General features: G+C 44.7%; 2 protein-coding genes across 8 annotated transcripts in view; one reads left to right on the top strand and one right to left on the bottom strand.

Moving 5' to 3' along the window:
• The window catches only part of LOC109429323 (ras-related and estrogen-regulated growth inhibitor), a 279,937-nt gene extending 265,749 nt beyond the window's left edge, over positions 1–14,188 (bottom strand). For 3 of the 7 annotated variants that reach the window (XR_009996507.1, XM_062846764.1, XM_062846761.1), the window contains exon 1: positions 12,888–14,177. The gene's annotated coding sequence lies outside the window, so the exon portion shown is untranslated. Of the gene's footprint in view, positions 1–12,887 lie in introns of all 7 variants that reach the window. The other 4 variants (XM_062846766.1, XM_062846765.1, XM_062846763.1 and 1 more) reach the window with 2 other exon arrangements.
• Positions 1,994–9,220, top strand: LOC134285623 (uncharacterized). The gene is made up of 2 exons (XM_062846760.1): positions 1,994–7,192; positions 7,286–9,220. Exons 1-2 carry the CDS (start codon positions 6,362–6,364, stop codon positions 8,477–8,479), a joined length of 2,025 nt encoding a protein of 674 aa, XP_062702744.1. The 5' UTR covers positions 1,994–6,361; the 3' UTR covers positions 8,480–9,220.
• Positions 14,189–14,487: the final 299 nt, after the last annotated feature.

A 14,487-nucleotide genomic window follows, 5' to 3' on the forward strand; every position in this document is an offset into this window, starting at 1 on the left:
GGTGTTCCAAAACCGGTTCCGGAGGTCCCACCGGAAGTGGCCAAATATAACAGTGAAGCAAACCCAGGCATGCGATACATCAAGTCGCGGCTTTTTCAATAACTTGATGAATGATAAGCAAGAAAATAGTCTCAGACAACCTAAGATTCTACCGGTAGTGTTCCGGAACCGGTTCCGTATGTCCCGCCAGATAGGGCCAAATATATAAGTGAACCAAACCCATGCATGCGACACTTCAAATCGCGGCTCCTTAGACGACCTGATGAATGGTTAGTAAAAAATAGTTTTAGACCATATTTGAGACAACCGGTGGTTTTCCGGAACCGGTTCCGGGTTCCCTCCGGAAGTGTCTTTATTAACGAGATTTTTAACTCGAAGCTAGTTCATCTCGGGACCCTTCCCTTCTCTTCCGAAGGAAGAACCTACGTTTTGTGAATATGTCGGAAGTGGGATTCGATCCCAGGCCCTTGGCATGATAGTCTTGAGTTCTAACCCTCTAACCAGGCCCGCTCCACCGCCAATTATTTAAGTGAACCAAACACATGCATGCGACACATCAAATCGCGGCTCCTTAGGTAACCTGATAAACGATTAGCAAGAAAATAGTTTCAGACCATATTTGCGACAACCGATGGTGTTCCGAAACCGGTTCCGAGTGTTCCGCTGGAAGTGGCCAAATATAAAAGCGAACCAAACCCATGCATGCGACACGTCAAATCGTGGATTTTCCGATAACCTGATGAACGGTAAGCAAGAAAATAGTCGCGACCACATAAGAAACTACCGGTAGTATTCCAAAACTAGCGTTGGGTGCTTCGTCGGAATTCAAAAGTGAGAAAAATTAAAGCAAGCGATAGATATCTTGACAAAACTAAGACGATCTCATCCAACCATAGGCGCCAACTTAGGGGGGGGGGGGCAAGCATGCTTTTGCCCCCCCCCCCCCCCCAATATTTGAAGATTTTTCGATTTTCCCATACAAAAAATCAGAAAAACCAGGCTTTGCCCCCCCAATAATTTGATCAAGTTGGCGCGTCTGCATCCAACCACACCATTTCAGATTCCTGAGGTGTAATAATGCAGAAGGATGGGTCAACGTTGTATGGGAAAATTAAAATTTAATCGTAATAACTCCGAACAAACTTTTTCAATTGTCTTTCGCGTCTAAAATGACTGCGTAATTTTTTTGTGCGACTGGTTGCTTCCTCACGCACTGTAATGTGGTTGAAAGTTGAATGGGATTCAGTATGAAAAATTTCAGTTACTTGCATGTTTTTGTCAAATTTTACATGCATCTTGTAACCAATGATGATAAAATATAGCGTGTGTAGAAGTGTGTAGAAAATACTTTGTCGAAAATCGTTAAGGTATCTGTGTTTGTGAAAAAGTTGTATCGTCTTGGTGTTGATCGGCCTCCAGTGATAGTGAAGGAGGTCAAGCTGTCAACTGAGAGGTCTGATATTTTTCAGCTCTGCCTATACGTTGAACATAACGTCGGAATATGTGCCATCAATAAGTTTAATGGCCAATTTTTCCGAACTGGTTGATTATGCAACTGAAATGAGTTGCATAATGAAAAATAGTTGTATAATGTTCATAATGCAACCCATTTGAGTTGCATTATGAACATTATGCAACTCAAATGGGTTGCATTATGAAAAAATCATTGCATAAAATTTTGTATGGAACTCGTTGCAAAACTCGATTTTTTCAGCACTTTTCGTATTTATCCAACTCGACAGGCCTCGTTGGATAAATGTACAACTCGTGCTGAAAAAATCATCCTTTTGCAACTCGTTACATAAATAACTAGTATGGAACTCGTTGCAAAACTCTATTTTTTCAGAACTCTTCATATTTATCCAAAAATCAAAAATAACCTTCTTGCAACTCGCTACATAACTAACTATTTTGATTTACTGAATAATGCAAGTAAAAAAATGAATTATTACGAAATACTTTTTTTTCAATAGGCTTAGTAGAAAGCTACGTAGCATATCATAAACCCCTACCCCTTTAGCGTCACACTTCGACACAAACAAGCTTGCTATTTGGTGAAAACATTCGCGAAATGATGCGATTCGCTTTCGACAACGAATACGTTTTCGCCCTTCCTCGCTTCATCAAACCAACCTCCCGTACGAATAGCACACGAACAGACTCGACGCTGATCAGCATTGTTGGCTGCTCCTTTTCGCCGTTGAGCTGTTGTGTTCCAGCCAAGCCTGTCTTTTCATCGCTTTCGATGCTTTTCGATCACCTTATCGCGAAGCATCGAAGGCTGGAAACGTTATTGGTGTGGTGTCGGTACATGCGAATGTTGCTTCTGTGTGCGTGTCGAGCGTTCGTACCGTAGCTTCTAAAACCAACCCATTCGGCTGTTCGGGTGAGCATGTGGCGGTACTGACAGATGTGTTCAAAATCGTTTATGAGTTACATCATGTTCGTTTTGCCACCTCTTTGCCTATGATCATCGCTGAACTGTACACTGTTCAATCACAAGCGATAAAAATACTTTTGATAAGTTGATTGAGCATTCGTGAGGTGATAATTTGCATCATTGGTCACAAAATCTCAAATACCCCCCCTTCCCCCAAAAAACTACGTCTTTTTATGGATGCTCTCTAACGGGCAATAAGTAAGCTGGCTATTCTGATATATTATAATGAATTTTAACTTAGGACTAGTTCTTCACTTGCGAAAAACGGTAGAATACATTGCGAGGTCCAGCGGCCATCAACGGGAATGATTTTCATGTGGACATGTGACATAATTGATAGTGGAGCCCGTAAACCCTACAATGTTTGATTCCAGAGTAGTGAAGATAATGTTGTTTCAGCCTTAGGCTGGTTCATCTCTTAAATATTTGTTACATAATAAGACAGAATAATTGTTAAATGTGTTTGTGTTATAAATTCTATATTCGTGCATTCTTTGTGACACATGTTTTATTTTAACTTGTAAATATTCCCCGTGTTTTAGTACACATTTATAGGGTTCTGGCAGAACAGAGGCCCATGAAATGCAACCCAATTTTGATTGCCAACTATCAGGCCATTTCGGGCAGCAGTTAAGTACTGGAGATGTAAATCTTTCCCTGGCACGGACTTCAAGTTATAAAGCTCTAGTGATGAAACCCGAACTGGGGTGCTCGATTAGGATAAGTTTTCCTAGACAAAAACAAGCTATGACAGCAGCAGCAATGATTGTAAACTAAACGGCAAACTGCCAAATAAAATACAATTCCAGGATTGAATGATCGACCCAAACCAATAATTGAAACCTCGTCATCCTGTGGAGGTGTTATCCATCTGGATAACAGGGCATATTTGTGTTCTGTGTTGTGCTGCGTCCATTTGTGATGTTTCTAATTTGTGCATTTGTAAGGTTCTATGTATCGTGATGTTTTAATCCTTCATAATAATGAATTTTTATTTTATTTCTGAAACAATAACCTAGATTACTCAATCCATGCACCATGGAGGTTCTGCTGGTTCTTCTTCCATTAGCTAGAAGACTATATTTGTGACGAGTACCAGTGAAAATTATCGATGATTTGCAAAATGATAAATGTTAGAAAAAAAAAACTTCTAGCATTAAAAATAGAAAACTTGTCACATATTTTTAACTACTCTCAAAGGGTTGAGATATGGAAAGTTACCATATATTCATATATTTTCCAGCACAACTGCTCCACTTGATTGTAGAAAAAGTCCCAGAAAAAAAGTTTAAAAACAAAGAAAATTGTTGTGCCTTGAACCGAGGAATTACCCTCTCATACAGGCTTACTTATGTTAAACAAAAATGACAATTACTATTACAACTATAATACTAATAGTAATTAAAACAACGGACGCTATTGCAACCAATTACTCATATATAAATCAACGTTTGCCAATAGTGCAAACCGTGCAACAACACCCAAACCCAGACATTGCAGTAAGCGTGTTTTCATAAGTGATCCCTTCCTTGCCCAGTTTGATGTATCAGGGTGTGACACCGCTTGGATTAGAAAAGCAAAACCTTGGAAGGTTTTACGATCCATAGTACTTAACACCGCATCTAGGTCATGTCCACGAGCCCACAGAAAATTCTTAGGCAAAACCATTTTGTAATTTTATAGTATTGCCATTGTTCAGTCCGCAAGGCGCACTGAATGAAGAAATTATGACACCGATGTCCATTGTACTCCCACTTCCCTGTCGTATGTCCGTTGTGCCCCACTTTCCCCCGAACGACTGTGAGTGCACGCCTTGGAACGTTCGAGATGGCTACCTCCATCCCTGCTGGCAAGCGAGAGAGAGCGTACGACGATACAACGACCGTGACGACGACGAAGCACTTGCGACGAACGTCGAGAGAGAGAGATCCCACGGAGAGCGTGAGTGACCCGATCAACCGAGAGCAAGAGAGCTACCGTATGCGACGTGCCTGGCCCGCGCTATCAGCAACCGAATACCGTCATCATCATCATCACCACTCGATACGCCTAGAATGTTCCACGTGATTCTAGAGCGCATCGGAGCCAGCTATAAATATGCGCGTGTTGCGCAGTTTCGGGAACAGTTTTATTCGAACCGGCTAACGTTCGACAAGTAGAGAATAAATATATTTAGTTATTCAGAAGCAATTCTTCCTGGCTTTACTTCTCCCTTTCCCTTCCCTTGGGATTGAGGTAATAGAACTCTGACCAGAGTTCTATCCGCCGTTGGAGTAGAGGTGCTGGCAGTCGAGGCTGTTCCAGTCCACCACCATCCAAGTAAGGTCACGGGGACTTTGCAGCCTGCGGGCATCTCTGGGAAGGAGTTCCCTACCGCTCCTGCTCCCAACTGGCTCCGTCTCTGCGGGGACGCGAGCATATCCACTTAAGGAGTTGAGGTGCTGACAGCCGACCGAGGCTGTTCCAGTCCACCAGTTTCGAGGTGAAGTCACAGGGACTTCACAGCCTGCGGGCATCCCTGGGAAGGAGCTCCCTACCGCTCCTGCTCCCACCTGGCTTCGTCTCTGCGGGGACGCGAGCACATCCGGTGAGGCCAAACCGGCCAATAGCCAGCCTCATCCCCAAACCCAAACACCCTATACAGTCCACTGTGGTAAGTAACACAACAATTTTTGGTCCTTCGAGCCGGATACATGATCCGGTAGTGTGTACAAGCGTTCCGTGTGGCTTCAACAACACGGTAGTGTGTAATCCAAGAAGCGTTCCGCGTGGCTTCGACAACGCGGCAGTGAGTAGCTACAGAAGCGTGCACGTGGCTGCAACAGCGTGCAGTGTAGTGAAGAAGCGTTCGCGTAGCTCAATAACGCGAGAGTGTGATCCCAGAAGCGTTCACGCGGCTTCGACAGCGTGAAGTGAAAGCGTCAGCGTGGCTTCAACAACGCTGCTTTTCGAATCGTGGTCGTGGCTTCAGTGATTCCGCCGTCGCGTGCAGTGTTGTATCCGTCGCAGCCGATCCCGTGTGTGATACCATCCCTCCGTTGCGGCACACGCGTCGGTACCTGTGAACCAGTACTATACCCAGTGAGAAGTGTAACAGTAGTGCGTGTACTTTCGAACTGATTCCACCGTCACGAAGTGTGTTGATCCGTCGCTTCGGAATCTTTGTGTGCGATTCTATTCCTCCGTTGCGACAAACGTGCCGGTACCTGTTGGCCTAATCAGTGAACAGTAGTGCGTAACATTCCGTCAGTGATTCCACCGTCGCGTAGAGTGTTCTATCCGTCGCTTCGGAACCCTCGAGAGATTCCATTCCTCCGTAGCGACAGACGCGTCGGTAGCTGTGGATGTACATATCCGTGAAGTGACAAGTGTTTTATTCTAGAAGCGTCCACGTGGCTTGGACAACGTGGAGTGTTCCCCTGACGCGTAGTGTGTGCATCCGTCGTCTCGGAAACGACTTCCGTTGCGGCAAACGCGTCGATTACCGTGTGTGTATTTCGTGAAGAGTGTGTTATTCTAGAAGCGTCCACGTGGCTTAGACAACGTGGAGTAATTCCGCCGTCGCGTAGAGTGTGTTTCCATCGCTTCGGGAACGCCATCCGTTGCGACAACGCGTCGGTCTCCCGATAAATCAATCCGCCGTTGCGTAGTGCGCTGATCCGTCGCATCGAAACTCGTGTGTGCTATATCCCATCCGTTGCGATAACGCGTCGATCACCTGTGAAGAATAGTTTCGCCGGCGCGTAGAGTGTGATTTTCGTCGCATCGGGACTAGTAGTGCGATTCCATCTCACCGTTGCGACAAGCGCATCGGTGGCCAGAGAAAAAAGAGAAATCGTGAGAAACGCGAAGAGTGCGTCGGCACCTGTAACGTGATCGTGAAGTGCTGTGAAGAACAAGTCCATCGAGAAGAGTTCCAAGATGTTTCTGAAACGTACTACAATGAAGAAGGTCTCGGACACTATTGAGAACGACAAGGTACTTGAGGCGCTGTTCCACAACCGTGGAATGGCACATCGAAATGTGGACAGAATCCGGACAAACCTCAAGCAAGCCGACGCAGATAACGATCAGTTAACCCCAGCTAGAGTGCGAGTATACCAACGAAGTGTTCAGAAATCCTACGACGAGTTCACCCGGCTCCACCACCAGATCATCGCCCTGTCCTCGCCAACCCAGCGCGAGGAGCAAGACGACTATTACTTTGGATTCTTAGACCTCTACGAAGAAGTCTCTATCTTTCTCGAGAGTTGGATGGAGAGGTTTGCATCAATACCACATGTGCAGCCATCGCCTACCATGAACCAGCAGCCGAAGATAATCCAATCTCCGCTCCAGCGTGCTCTACCAACACTCGAAGTACGGTATGAGCATTCCGAGAAGTTCGAGGATGTGGTCGACATGATCAGCGAACGAGACCACACAAACCTTTGCCAACTAGAGAAATCATCGACAGACCACACCACCGGTCTGAATGAAGTTAACACCATCACCGACTGCAACTACGCACGAGCCTGTAAACAACCGAACGAGCGCAGTACCATCAATCGAGGTCTGTCTCTAAACGACAAGAACAGAATGCCGTGTGAGTCGACGATCATGAAAGCAGAGTTACCCATGTCCAGCGAGACCATCGATTCCCCGGAAGAGCGCGTGTCTGAGCTGAAGACATGCCAGTCATCCGGCGAGAATATCCAGCCCAAGCATCGACCACCAACCAAGCCGAATCCGCCGAAGCATCCAGTGCCAAATGTGAACATTGCTACATCCGTAGCCTCAGAATACCAACGTTGTGACTTCTGCGCCGAGATCCATCTTACGTTCAAGTGTACCATGTTCAACCAGCTAACCGTCAGCTACAGGATTGAGACGATACAACCACCAGAGGATAGCAGCGAAATGAACCATCCCGAGAATCAACCAAGCCAAGTTCCTGATCCAGCGCCAGATTCAGCTCCGAGTCCAGTTCCAGCGTGTACACCAAGTCAACCTTCAGTCTCAGTTCCAGCGTGCACTCCAGTTGGTGTTCCTATCCCAGTTCCATTATGTCAGCCAACGAGCGATGATGCGTCCATCAATGCCGCTCATTCCCGTATTCCAGCAAGGTCGACGATCCAAGTGTTCCAATTCACCGATATCGTCAACGTTTTGGATCAGACTCCGTTGCACCCGTGTAGGGACCATTATGATTGCGGTTCGGTGAGTATTCCGTTAACCGGTATTGGTACTGCTACATCCACCATTAGTCAAACGTGTACTGTCCCAGTTCGCTCCAGAAGTAATAACTTAGCGTCCAGCCTAGTTTTGCCCAAACCAGCCGGACTATTTCCTTCCTCCACTGTTGTCGATTCATCGAACATCTCGTCAGGTTTTCATCTCAATTACATGAAGTTGTCTGAACAATTTCCCTTGCTACGAGATTCCCATTGTGATTGGCTGGTAGGAGAAACCTACCGAGAGAGTCCGAATACTGAATCCGACTTGCAATCGTTCCCCTCGTGTGTGTATCTTGCTGAAGTTCTGTACAAGTATCAAGAATCGAAACATGTCGCAGCTAAGCTAGTTCCAACCACTACCGTAGAAAGGTCTGATCAGTATTCTCTGTCCACTTACCCTCGTATTGAACCCGTTGTTCGTGTCGATCCATTACTATTGATAGACTATGTCGATCATCTGCCAGAATTCCAATCTTTGCTCAACGATTTTTCGATGCTAACAGTATGCCATCATATCCTCTTTGATGATACGATTCCCCCAAGTGACATTCCCGATATGCCTGTCAGATTTGATATACGCATGAGTGTTCCAAATAATCTCTGTTCACAGTCACGAGAAGCGAATGTCACAGACTGTCCATATCCCAAGATAAAATCCCTAAAAAAATCTGAAAGAATTGTTACCAACGACTCGCGAAAGATTCTCGATCTTCGTGTAAAGAATAACCGAAAGGTATCCATCCCAGCGATAGACAGAATTCGTCACGATCAATTGCCTTATAATGCCAAACTGTGTCGCATTCTTCTTGATAAAAACATGTGAGTTGACCCCCCATATCTCAATCAAACAAGAGAAAGAATCTCGTCTGTACTGTACATAGCTTCTACAAACCCTGAAATATTGATTCGTACTCATTTAGTGTTAGTTCGTTCTTATTTTACCATTACCAAATCGTCATACTTTAAAATCGAAACCATTATCCAAATATATGTGTATAACTGTGCACTATGCTGCTTTATACCAGTGTGCCCCAGAGTGAACAAGTTTAAACGTACACAATGTAGCACCATTACCAATACTTGAGTTTTGTTTCCTCTTATCCAAACGTTGCGGTGACTACACTTGCCGGCGGGAGAATGTTCAGTCCGCAAGGCGCACTGAATGAAGAAATTATGACACCGATGTCCATTGTACTCCCACTTCCCTGTCGTATGTCCGTTGTGCCCCACTTTCCCCCGAACGACTGTGAGTGCACGCCTTGGAACGTTCGAGATGGCTACCTCCATCCCTGCTGGCAAGCGAGAGAGAGCGTACGACGATACAACGACCGTGACGACGACGAAGCACTTGCGACGAACGTCGAGAGAGAGAGATCCCACGGAGAGCGTGAGTGACCCGATCAACCGAGAGCAAGAGAGCTACCGTATGCGACGTGCCTGGCCCGCGCTATCAGCAACCGAATACCGTCATCATCATCATCACCACTCGATACGCCTAGAATGTTCCACGTGATTCTAGAGCGCATCGGAGCCAGCTATAAATATGCGCGTGTTGCGCAGTTTCGGGAACAGTTTTATTCGAACCGGCTAACGTTCGACAAGTAGAGAATAAATATATTTAGTTATTCAGAAGCAATTCTTCCTGGCTTTACTTCTCCCTTTCCCTTCCCTTGGGATTGAGGTAATAGAACTCTGACCAGAGTTCTATCCGCCGTTGGAGTAGAGGTGCTGGCAGTCGAGGCTGTTCCAGTCCACCACCATCCAAGTAAGGTCACGGGGACTTTGCAGCCTGCGGGCATCTCTGGGAAGGAGTTCCCTACCGCTCCTGCTCCCAACTGGCTCCGTCTCTGCGGGGACGCGAGCATATCCACTTAAGGAGTTGAGGTGCTGACAGCCGACCGAGGCTGTTCCAGTCCACCAGTTTCGAGGTGAAGTCACAGGGACTTCACAGCCTGCGGGCATCCCTGGGAAGGAGCTCCCTACCGCTCCTGCTCCCACCTGGCTTCGTCTCTGCGGGGACGCGAGCACATCCGGTGAGGCCAAACCGGCCAATAGCCAGCCTCATCCCCAAACCCAAACACCCTATACAGTCCACTGTGGTAAGTAACACAACAGCCATTTTGTATTTTATTAGTAACACCACGACACCCTGTTGGACAGGCTATATATCAGGTCAAGGAAAATCATACGTAAGATATTTATAACATCGGAGGATAGTGCCTCTTCTTCTTCTTCTTCTTATTCTTCTTCTTCTTTTTCTTCTTCTATATGGCTCTACGTTCCCACTGGAACTTGGCCTGCTTCGCTTCAACTTAGTGTTCTTTGAGCATTTCCACAGTTATTAATTGAAGGGCTTTCTTTGCCTGCCATTGCATGAATTTGTATATTGTGAGGCAAAGACAATGATACAAAATGCCCAGGGAGTCGAGAAAATGTTCCCTACTGGAACGGGAATCGAACCCGCCGTCTCCGGATTGGCGATCCATAACCTTAATTACTAGGCTCACTGGAGCTAGTGCCTCCTTTTTACCAAAAGAAGATTGTCCCGGATGATGGTTACGGTTTAAATCCGAACTTGCGTTTTCATCATGCGCATAACTAAACGATTTGGCCCCCCAGCTTCAAAATCGTACACGCTGGCTGTAGTACATAAAAAGCGCGCACGACTTTGGAGCTCAGGAGCCAAATGCGCTGTAGTTACGCGCATGGTTTTGGTATGACCTGGGTCAAGGAAATTTGGAGCACCTCGAACATCCCCTAACCTTCGGTAATGTAATATTAGATAGCCACTGTACCTCTTTATGAAGCTTTCTGTTGAGCTTTATACAGTCATACCTCGATATAACGTAACTGCATTTTTGTTTTCGTTGTTATATCGAAGTTACGTTATATCGAAGCAAAAAAAATCCAGAATTTCGATTTATAGATGAGTATTTTGAAAAGAAAATTACCCTAAAGATTGTGTTATTCATCCAACAGTGGTTCTCAGCATTCCTTACATATTTTTTAACCATTGTACTTTATATATTCTTAAAAAGTTGCAAGAACACACATAAATCAAGTTCAAAGCATGCCTATTTATATCTAACTATACAAACTGATATTGCATAAAGCAAGATTCTTCTTTTTGCATCTGGAGATGGTCAACATCAAACGATATCCAGGAATTCTTCTTGTGGTTCCTCCACAATTAGTTCGGGAATTTACACAGGAATTTCCTGATGGATGAAATACCTCCAGTTATTTATCCAGGGATTCTTTAACCTTTCAGGACACGTGCCTGTTTGGTTCTAAAACTGCACCGTGCTCGCGCTGTATACGACAAGTGAGGTTTTTCATATTGCCATACTTTTTACAATGGCGTGGCCCTGAAGGATTAAGGAGTTCTTCAGAGATTTTTTCTAGGATTCTCTTATCACTTCTTCTTCTTCTCCTTCTTCTTCTGTATGGCTCTACGTTCCCACTGGAACTTGGCCTGCGTATCTTCAACTTTGTGTTCTTTGAACACTTCCACACTGATCAATTGAAAGGCTTTCTTTGCTTGCCATTGCATTGCATGAATTGTTTTCTATCAGATATAAACAGACGTAACACTCCTGACTCTTCGAAATGGACGATAAATTCAAATTTCATTTTATTTTCCCGATTCTTCCACCGAAGGCGTTAGTTCAATCGCTTAAGAGATACGTCTGTTTGTCTGTGTTTCTGTTATTCCTCCTTAATTTCTTACAGGGTTTTATATCTGCTAGGATTTCTCTAGAAATGCCTACTGTAGTTGCTCCAGAAGTTCTTGATATCATTTCTCCAGGAATTTCCCCTGTGGTTTCTGTAGGATTCCCCGAAGAACAGTAGAGATTTACACAAGGATTAATTCCCTTATCTCTCAAAATATCTTCTGGGATTTCTCCAATCACTCCTGCTAGGATCCCTCCAAAAATCTCCAATATATCAACTATTTCTGCTCAAGGAATGTTTGCTAAATTTCACTTAGGGATTCCTGCTGGGATTTATCCAGCACATTTTGATGGAATTTCTAAAGGATTTCCTATTCAGATTACCCGAGAAAAACTTCTACTGTGATTTCTCCAGAGACTCCATAGAAGTTTCTTACTGATAGTCACCGATTATTATTCCAAAAATTCTTGAAAGGATTTCTCCTGATGAGTTTGAATGGAAAATGGAATATGTGATGAAATTTCACTTTTCCAGGCAGTTAATTTTTTACAAGAATTCTTCCTGCGATACCTCGTGAATTTTTCTAAAGGATTTTTCTTAACAATTTCTTCAGGAATTCCTCCTGAGTTTGTCCATGGATTCACGCTGTGACCCCTCCAGAAATTCCAACTAGGGTTCTTCCAGTTATTCGTGCTAGAATTTCTCCAAAAAATATTGCTGGAACTTCACCCGAAATTTTTACAGAAATTCCTCATATTTCACGAACTTCTTTAGAATCTTTTTTTTTTTTTTTTTTAATTTTATTGCGGTAGAAATTCCTCGGGAAATCTCACGGCATTTTTCCACACATTGCACCAGGAATTTATCCTGGAATTTCTCTAAGGATTTCTTCAAGAGTTCTTCTGTGGATTTCTTCGGGGATACACACAATGATTTGTCAAGGAATTTCACCAGGGTTTAATCAAAGAGTTTCTCTAGAGATTTTCTGAAGGGTTTCCTCTGAATTCGCTCCTACTGCTGCCTACTGTCGTTTGGAGTTTAAAAACTATGCTCCAGTAGGGATGTTATGTCAATAAGTAAGATGCAATGGTTGTACTGTAAAAAGCTAAATAACATTTCTTATACAACTAAACATCCCATAAAATTGCGAAATTGGTCGAATAATGCTCAACTGGGGCGCAGGCTTGGTTCCAGAAGGGGCGTACTATCGTATATACTATTCTATAAATTAAGATTTTTATTTGAATTGCAAAAAGTTGTAATAAAAAAAAGTTACGTTATATCGAGGTATGGCTGTATGTATAGCTAAACATTTTGCTATTCTCGGTTTGTCCAATGAATTAAATAATCTGTACACGTGTAGAACTAAAAGATTTAAATACTTTTGAGGCGTGCTGTTTACTGTTGTCGACAGCAGTTGAAAACAATAGGAAGTCGCTTCTGTATGCTAGATAAACTGTCAACATCGGTCATTGTTTTAACATCTAACTACCTAATGCTGTTCTAAACAGCTGTTGTTTACTTACGTTTTGTCGCCGCTGTAACTCTTATATCACCTGCACCAGATGTACTGAAGCTGCCACTTTTGAAGCATCATACCATAAAACTTGAACAGTTTACTCACGTTTCAGAACAATTGTTTCAGGGTTTCTCAACCGATTTTTTTTAACAAATTTTCTTTAACACTAACACTGCACCGAGTTGTATCATTTATTCGACCGTCTTTTCCATGAGGTCTCAAACACCGCAACTAAATCAATTCAACTTGCAAGAAACATAACTTCTTATTCTGGGCTTCTTCTTCGTAACGAAACAACTAACTCAGTATCCAGTCTCGTCACCAAGTCTGCACCATCTTCACATTCTTCACCGGACGAGACAGATATCAAGGTCCTCCAGTCAGCCAGCACCCAACAACTCTCTTCCCACGCTTCTTCCGATTTCGCACACGCATCAAGTGCCGGCAAACGAACGAAACCAAAACACAACGCGCGCCAGAGAGAGTGAGAAAAGTTAGCACGATCTTCACCACGCGACCGCTAGTCTTCCTTCCCGCGGCGATCACCGACGTCGCGTCCGATGGACCGCGTTTAGAAAAGGTTTCCCAAAACAAAAACCCGAAAACAGCCGGAGAAAAAGCGAAATTCGCAACAACTCAACATCGAACCGCCGCCACTCGAAACCGAAAAGAAAACAAGCTAGCGACTACGATCGCAGTTTTGCAGGCTGTTCCCGTTTCCATCCGGTCCTTTCGACCGAATTGCAACCAGGCAGTGCACTGCCGTTGTTCAGTAGAGTGATCCATATCTGAATCTGAAGACCTTGTGGGATGAACCGTACTGAACCATGAACAACTTAACAAGTTCTAAATGTAAGATGATAGTCTTGACCATTACAATTTTACTTTCACAAGGGTAAGATTCACAATTCTAGACTTTTAGCTTTCCCCACATAATCTTAGACCACTCTAGTGCTCCGGCGGCGGCGTCCATAGAAAAGTGCATCGAAGCGCGCAAAATGTGCACTGCTTGCAAGATTTATCACACGCGAGGATTTTGCTCACTGGAGCGCGATCGCGCACGCGCATACACGAACTCCCAACCTGGCTGGCACTCAACCGTCAAACCGCGACGAAACGACCATAGAACTAAAGTGTCGCGATCGCGATTGATCGCGAACGCGAACCATTGCCCGGCGGAAATTCACGAGATCGCCGCAGCACCGCGCGCAAGGTTTGTTTTGGTTCGTTCGTACCTTCTCTCTGTACACAAGCGTGGCGGATAGCGCATGCCATGCAAAAAGTACGACCGGCGCGATCGCTGAACAGAATGAAACTGAGAGCGATCGCCGGTTGCGCTCGAGTGGAAAGGCTTCTCGGCGACGCCGTCGCGTCGTTGTCGTCGTCGTGTTGTGGAGCCGACCGAACGACGACGAAAGGGATCGACGCATGGATCGGTTGGAGTTTGGAGTTGGTTGCACTGCTGCGCTTGATCGAGGTTTTAGGCACTTCAGCTGTTGCAGTTTTGGAGACCGTCGGAGCTGTACGAACGGAGAGATGCAGATGGGAGGTTATTGCAAGCTTGACTGCAACATCTCTTTCTCCGAGGGACGGTGTTTCAGACGCAAGATTTGTGTTGAAAATATCGCACAAGAATG

Source organism: Aedes albopictus, chromosome 1, assembly GCF_035046485.1.
Source record: "Aedes albopictus strain Foshan chromosome 1, AalbF5, whole genome shotgun sequence".
NCBI classification, from domain to species: Eukaryota; Metazoa; Arthropoda; class Insecta; order Diptera; family Culicidae; genus Aedes; species Aedes albopictus.

Coding starts and splice junctions, on each gene's coding strand:
- LOC134285623 (XM_062846760.1), top strand. CDS start 6,362: ATGTTTCTGAAACGTACTACAATGAAGAAGGTCTCGGACACTATTGAG. Junction 7,193..7,285: donor CGAAGCATCCAGTGCCAAAT/GTGAACATTGCT, acceptor ATGTTCAACCAG/CTAACCGTCAGCTACAGGAT.